Source organism: Rhinopithecus bieti, unplaced genomic scaffold, assembly GCF_001698545.2.
Source record: "Rhinopithecus bieti isolate Rb0 unplaced genomic scaffold, ASM169854v2 scaffold_1234, whole genome shotgun sequence".
NCBI lineage: Eukaryota > Metazoa > Chordata > Mammalia > Primates > Cercopithecidae > Rhinopithecus > Rhinopithecus bieti.
In genome coordinates this window covers 74,311-80,527 of record NW_016803318.1, presented here as the reverse complement: position 1 = coordinate 80,527, position 6,217 = coordinate 74,311, and the positions used below count along the sequence as shown (strand labels likewise).

The following is a 6,217-nucleotide window of genomic DNA, read 5'->3' as shown; positions in this document are numbered from 1 at the left end:
AAAAAAAAAAAAAAAAAAAGTTCAATCTGGCCTCTCGTGGTGGCTCATGCCTGTAATCCCAGCACTTTGGGAGGCCGAGACACTTGGATCACTTGACATAATGAAATCCCATCTCTTAAAAAAAAAAACAAAAACCAGGCCGGGCACGGTGGCTCAAGCCTGTAATCCCAGCACTTTGGGAGGCCGAGACGGGCGGATCACGAGGTCAGGAGATCAAAACCATCCTGGCTAACACGGTGAAACCCCGTCTCTACTAAAAATACAAAAAACTAGCCGGGCGAGGTGGCGGGCGCCTGTAGTCCCAGCTACTCGGGAGGCTGAGGCAGGAGAATGGCGGGAACCCAGGAGGCGGAGCTTGCAGTGAGCTGAGATCGGGCCACTGCACTCCAGCCTGGGCGACAGAGCAAGACTCCGTCTCAAAAAAAAACAAAAAAAAAAAAACAAAGAGCCAGGCATGCTGGCACACACCTGTAGCTCCAGCTACTTGGGAGGCTAAGGCAGGAGGATCACCTGAGCCCAGGAGGTTGAGGCTGCAGTGAACCATGATCACACCACTGCACTCCAGCCTGGGTGACAGAAAGAGACCCTGTCTAAAATAAAATATAAAATAAAATAAAATAAAATAAAATTTGATTGTAATGTCTCTTTTCCCCTGGTTGACAATGAAATTGATGACTCATGCCTGTGCTCCCACAGTGCCTGACACTATCTTTTTCTTGGTAGACGATTAATAAATGTTTCGCTGAATGCATTTCTTTGGATTGAATTGGGGCCTGGTCAGGTTTGGAAGACCAGAGATAGAAAGAATTCAAAGGTTATACGTATAAATGCAGTTAGTGGCTGGGCATAGTGGCTCATGCCTGTAATCTCAGCACTTTGGGAGGCTGAGGCAGGAGGATCACTTGAGCCCAGGGGTTCGAGGCTAGAGTGAGCTGTGATTGCACCATTGCACTCAAGCCTAGGTGACAGAGTATCTCTAAAAATAAAAATAAATAAATGCAGATAGGAATAAACATCAAATTGTCTTAGGGATGTAGAGTTTTGTCCAAGGGTCTAAGCACTTTCTCCTTTGTGCTAAACTATATTGTAATTATCTGACCTGTTTGGGGGACCATGTCTCATTCATGTGTATGTTTCCAGAAATTCTCTCTCTGACACTGTGCCTTCTCAGTCAAAATTTGTTGATGACATTGACTTTTTATGTCCCAGCAATAAAAGATTGAATGTCTTGTACCTCCTTGGCTTCCTGTCCATTCTACTACATTTCTTTTCTCTTTGTTTTGTCTTTATCAGGTTTTTTCACTGGATCTCTGAACACCCAGGCCCCCTCCACCATGGCCAGCCGGGGTGGGGGCCGGGGTCGTGGCCGGGGCCAGTTGACCTTCAACATGGAGGCCGTGGGCATTGGGAAAGGAGATACTTTGCCCCCACCCACCCTGCAGCCTTCTCCACTCTTCCCTGTGAGTCTCTCCACTTCCTTCCCAGACTCTCATGTGCCCCTGGCTGACTGTACATGATTCTGAATTCTTCCTAGACCATCATAAAACCATCCTCACGTTGGCCCTCTCTGTCTCTATACTCCCAATGCACAAGGGAGGTTTTGCAGTCAAAGCAGTGTCCACCTTTACTTCTCCCCAGCTTTCAAAATGATATGTTACTCTCCCCATTCTCTTTCAGCCCTCTGCTCAGTGGGATATTAGATTAAATTGGGAGGAGGGGTCTTCCTAAATTTGTACTAGCATTTTCTCCCTGAACAGACCACTGCCCCTGCCTCTTTAGCCTTTGGAGTTCCGCCCAGTACCTTTGCCCTCAGGAGAGGAAGGGGAATATGTCCTGGCACTGAAGCAGGAGCTACGAGGAGCCATGAGGCAGCTCCCCTACTTCATCCGGCCAGCTGTCCCCAAGAGAGGTCAGTTGGAATGCTAGCATCATATTCTGAGTCCCTTCCATGGGGAGCGCCCTGTGCTCAGCACCACTAGGGGCTGGAGAGGCACAGGAAGCATACTCTCTGACTGGGGAGATCATAATAGTTACTCCTGCATCTGAAATGCATTATAGTATTCATGGTTTGTTTTGAGTCTCATGATAGTTTTGGGACAGCGGGAGGTTAAATATTAAAATCCCATTTCTTGTGTGTAGGTGGGGGGATGTATTTTCTAAAAATTTATATATTTTTTATTTTTTTGTAAAATAGAGATGAGGTGTCCTTATGTTGCCCAGGCTGGTCTTGAACTTCTGGGCTCAAGAGATTCTTTTGCCTTGGCCTCCCAAAGTGCTGGGATTACAGGCATGAGCCACTGTGCCCAGCAAAATTTTTAACAATCTGGATATTAAAAGCACCAACCAACAACAGAATACTGAAATCCTGGTTTCTTATTCCCTAGCATACTTTCCACTGCACCACACTATTTCTTAATACAGCCATGCCTTTGAAGTAAGGGACAGTAAAAAAAAAAAGTCATCATGGCCGGGTGTGGTGGCTCACGCCTGTAATGGCCAGCACTTTGGGAGGCTGACATGGGTGGATCACTTGAGGCCAGGAGTTTGAGGCCAGCCTAGCCAATATGGCGAAACCCTGTCTCTACTAAAAATATAAAAATTAGCCGGGCACAGTGGTGTGAGCCTGTAGTCTCAGCTACTCAGGAGGCTGAGGCACGAGAATTGCTTGAACCTGGGAGGTGGAGGTTGCAGTGAGCTGAGATCTTGCCACTGTACTCTAGCCTGGATGACACAACAAGGCTCTGTCTCAAAAAAAAAAAAAAAAAAAAAAAAAAAAAAAAAAAAAACTGGCCAGGTGTGGTGGCTCACACCTATAATCCCAGCACTTTAGGAGGCTGAGGTGGGCAGATCACGAGGTCAGGAGTTCGAGACCATCTTGGCCAACATAGTGAAATCCCATCTGTACAAAAAAAAAAATACAAAAAATTAGCCAGGCCTGGTGGCAGGTGCCTGTAATCCCAGCTACTTGGGAAGCTGAGGCAAGGAGAATTCCTTGAACCTGGGAAGTGGAGGTTGAAGTGGACCGAGATTGTGCCACTGCACTCCAACCCTGGGCGACAGTATGAGACTCCATCTGAAAAAAAAAAAAAAAATTCATAATTTTGGGTGGAAAAGAAACAGGTTAGAAGAGTGATAAGGGGCCAGGCGCAGTGGCTCACGCCTGTAATCCCAGCACTTTGGGAGGGCGAGGTGGGTGGATCACAAGGTCAGGAGATTGAGACCATCCTGGCCAACATGGTGAAACCCTGTCTCTACTAAAAATACAAAAATTAGCTGGGCGTGGTGATGTGCGCCTGTAGTCCCAGCTACTCAGGAGGCTGAAGCAGGAGAATCACTTGAACCTGGGAGGTGGAGGTTGCAGTAAGCTGAGATTGCACCACTGCACTCCAGCCTGAGCGACAGAGCAGGACTCTGTCTCAAAAAAAAAAAAGGGATAAGGTCCTCACTGAAGCTGACCCCCTGGGCTCTGAGTTTGGGGTAAGGAAACAGATAATTCCTGAGTATTGAGAGGGCTGGACTCTCAGGAACAGTCCTGTTCTGGGTCTCAAGGGATAAAACTTTGACCCTTCCACCCCTCAGATGTGGAGCGTTATTCAGACAAATACCAGATGTCAGGTCCGATTGACAATGCCATCGATTGGAACCCTGGTAGGTGACGGGCCCTTTCATTGACTGCCTTTCTTTCAAATGCATGAGATGCTTCAAGCCATTTCCACCTTGCCCATGTCCCCACCCCATTCCCTGATCCAGCATCTGCAAGCTAGAGCCTTAGTTATGTTCCAAAACACTCTCCGATTTTACCTGAAAAAGCTATTAAATAGTTCCCACTACTCAGGAGATATCTAAGCCACAGTTTTGTTCTGAACAACTTTGACCCAGCCCCTTCCTTCCTCTCCTTTAAAACCCTCAATCCCCCTTTAAAACCAGTCATTATTCACTGGAGACCCCAGGCAGGGTCCTATTGACATTTACATTCCTACTATTACCAGATTGGCGGCGTCTACCCCGGGAGCTAAAGATCCGAGTGCGGAAGCTACAGAAGGAACGTAAGTGTATCTGGAAAAAGGAGGGAGAAGAGAGGTTTCCTTCATCAGCCTGAGGGCCAAGGCTGCTGCTGGTCTCTCCTTCCATCCCAGTTCCTATACCCAATCTACCAAGTGTTGTTGCTAGATGTCATAGTGGCCACATGAGGGCAGCAGAGTGACATGTTCTTTGCATGGGGATGTATAAAGCTGGCAAAATTTGCTTTCTGATGGTTCACCTTTTGATGCCCCCACCAGGGATTACAATTCTGCTCCCCAAGAGGCCCCCTAAGACCACAGAAGATAAGGAGGAAACAATACAGAAACTAGAGGTGAGGAGGAGGTGTGCATAGAGACCTTCTGAGCCCTGGATTCATTCCCTCTCTCTTGACCCATGTGTGCCTCAATTTTTCCCTTCTGTGAACTGAACCTGAGCTTCTATTCCTATTCATCCCCACATGAGACCCTGGAGAAGAAGGAAGAAGAAGTAACTTCAGAGGAGGATGAGGAGAAGGAAGAAGAAGAAGAGAAGGAAGAGGAGGAAGAAGAAGAGTATGATGAAGAAGAACATGAAGAGGTGAAGGGGACTCCTTCCACCTTAGTCCCCCTCCCTTTACCCCAGAAACTCTGAGGGTCTCAACTCTTTATACTAGGGATGCTTTCCTCAGAGGGTTGGCATGCCAACAGAGATAGTGCCCCCCAGGGTAGGGGCTTCCCTCTACTCCCTCTGCCCACTTCTCCAAACTACAGCTGGAAGAGATGTCTCAGGCCTGGAATGGTGTGACTGGGAGGAAAGGGGTCTGGTACACGGGAAGGAAGGTGAATGCCAAATTGACGTTTACTTTTTTTTTTTTTTTTTTTTCCATTTCAGGAAACTGATTACATCATGTCATATTTTGACAATGGAGAGGACTTTGGGGGTGACAGTGATGACAATATGGACGAGGCTATATACTGAAGAAGATCTCTGGACCCTTGTGCCTTTCTTGAGGATACAGAGAGTAACTGTCCCTGTTATTTGGTTTTTTGGACAAGCAAATCATTTGGTCAGAGTTCACATAACCTGTCTGGTCCCTGGAGGTGGGAATGGAGGATGATGACAATTTATTTTCTACGCTTCCCCTCCTTCCATGTTTGTATCACCTCCGCTATCTTGGGGAAAGTGCAAAGGACAGATATCTCAATTGTATGAAGGGAGAAAGGAGAATTGAAAGAAGAACTGGGGTTGTTAGAGCTGAGATAACTGTACACATACCCCTGCCCAATTTGTATAGCTCTTTGTGGAGATAATTAGGGATGGGAGCAGTCTGAAGGAGTAAGCCTGGTTTTATACTTTTAAATAAAGTGTTTTTATCTGTCTCTGTTATGGGTGAGGCCTGGTGATAGAGGGCTGGAGGAATGAAGGAAATGATTAACTAAGCAGGGTCTGGTGTGACACACTGGAGGGTTACAGCCCGCTTGTCCTTTGTCCCTTCCCTTCTACCCCCATGGTGGGATACATATTCACAATCTAGCCCCGCCAAGGAATATTCAAGGCCTCATCTGTAGGGCAATGCAGAGTAAGTTGTAGAGAAGAACAGTCTGTGCCCCCTGTAGACCAGCTGACTTCTGAGCCTCTGGTCCTAAGGCCACAAGGACATGATTGTGTCTGTTCACACATGTTCACAAGGACACAGACCCTGTCTTTCCCACACTTGACCTTGATCTTGTCCTTATTTACAAAAAAATGGTTACAGCAATTTTTGTAGGGAAAGTCAAGAAAACCAGGTATGAGGAGGGAGGAGGAGCTGACTTATCCACCATACTCCCTCCTCTTCCAGACCCTGGAGACGCCACTTTGAAAGGTATGCCTGTGCAGAGTGAGCCCCCCTAAATATCCTATTCTCCAGTTACAGAAACCAGTGTGTGACTGAGTTGCAGTTTCTCTTTTGGTTCTTCCCTTTGTGAAATTTAGTTAGCCTTTCTCACTCCCTTTCTTTGGGGGAAGGGAGGTAGGCGGTGTTGTTTTACAGGAAGTAAGGAGGGTGGGGAGGAAGGGAGTGACTTAGGGACACTCACGGATCTGAGAGATGCTTTCTCGCCCACAGAGCTCTCCCTTGGGTGAGGTCACTTTCCGAGGCTCTGATTGGCTTCTGAGGAAGCCTTAGATGAGCTGATTGGTTCCAGCCACTTGACATGCAACAGTCACGGGCAAG

General features: G+C 47.2%; 1 protein-coding gene across 1 annotated transcript in view; it reads left to right on the top strand.

Annotated features, from left to right (window-relative positions):
• POLR3GL (RNA polymerase III subunit GL) overlaps positions 1 to 5,381 on the top strand; it is an 11,321-nt gene extending 5,940 nt beyond the window's left edge. Inside the window, exons 2-8 of the mRNA XM_017874813.1 lie at positions 1,294 to 1,460; positions 1,780 to 1,909; positions 3,580 to 3,648; positions 3,990 to 4,046; positions 4,281 to 4,354; positions 4,486 to 4,599; positions 4,894 to 5,381. Coding sequence (XP_017730302.1) covers positions 1,335 to 1,460; positions 1,780 to 1,909; positions 3,580 to 3,648; positions 3,990 to 4,046; positions 4,281 to 4,354; positions 4,486 to 4,599; positions 4,894 to 4,980 — 657 coding nt within the window. The 5' untranslated portion in view covers positions 1,294 to 1,334 and the 3' untranslated portion in view covers positions 4,981 to 5,381. The remainder of the gene's footprint in view (positions 1 to 1,293; positions 1,461 to 1,779; positions 1,910 to 3,579; positions 3,649 to 3,989; positions 4,047 to 4,280; positions 4,355 to 4,485; positions 4,600 to 4,893) is intronic.
• Positions 5,382 to 6,217: the final 836 nt, after the last annotated feature.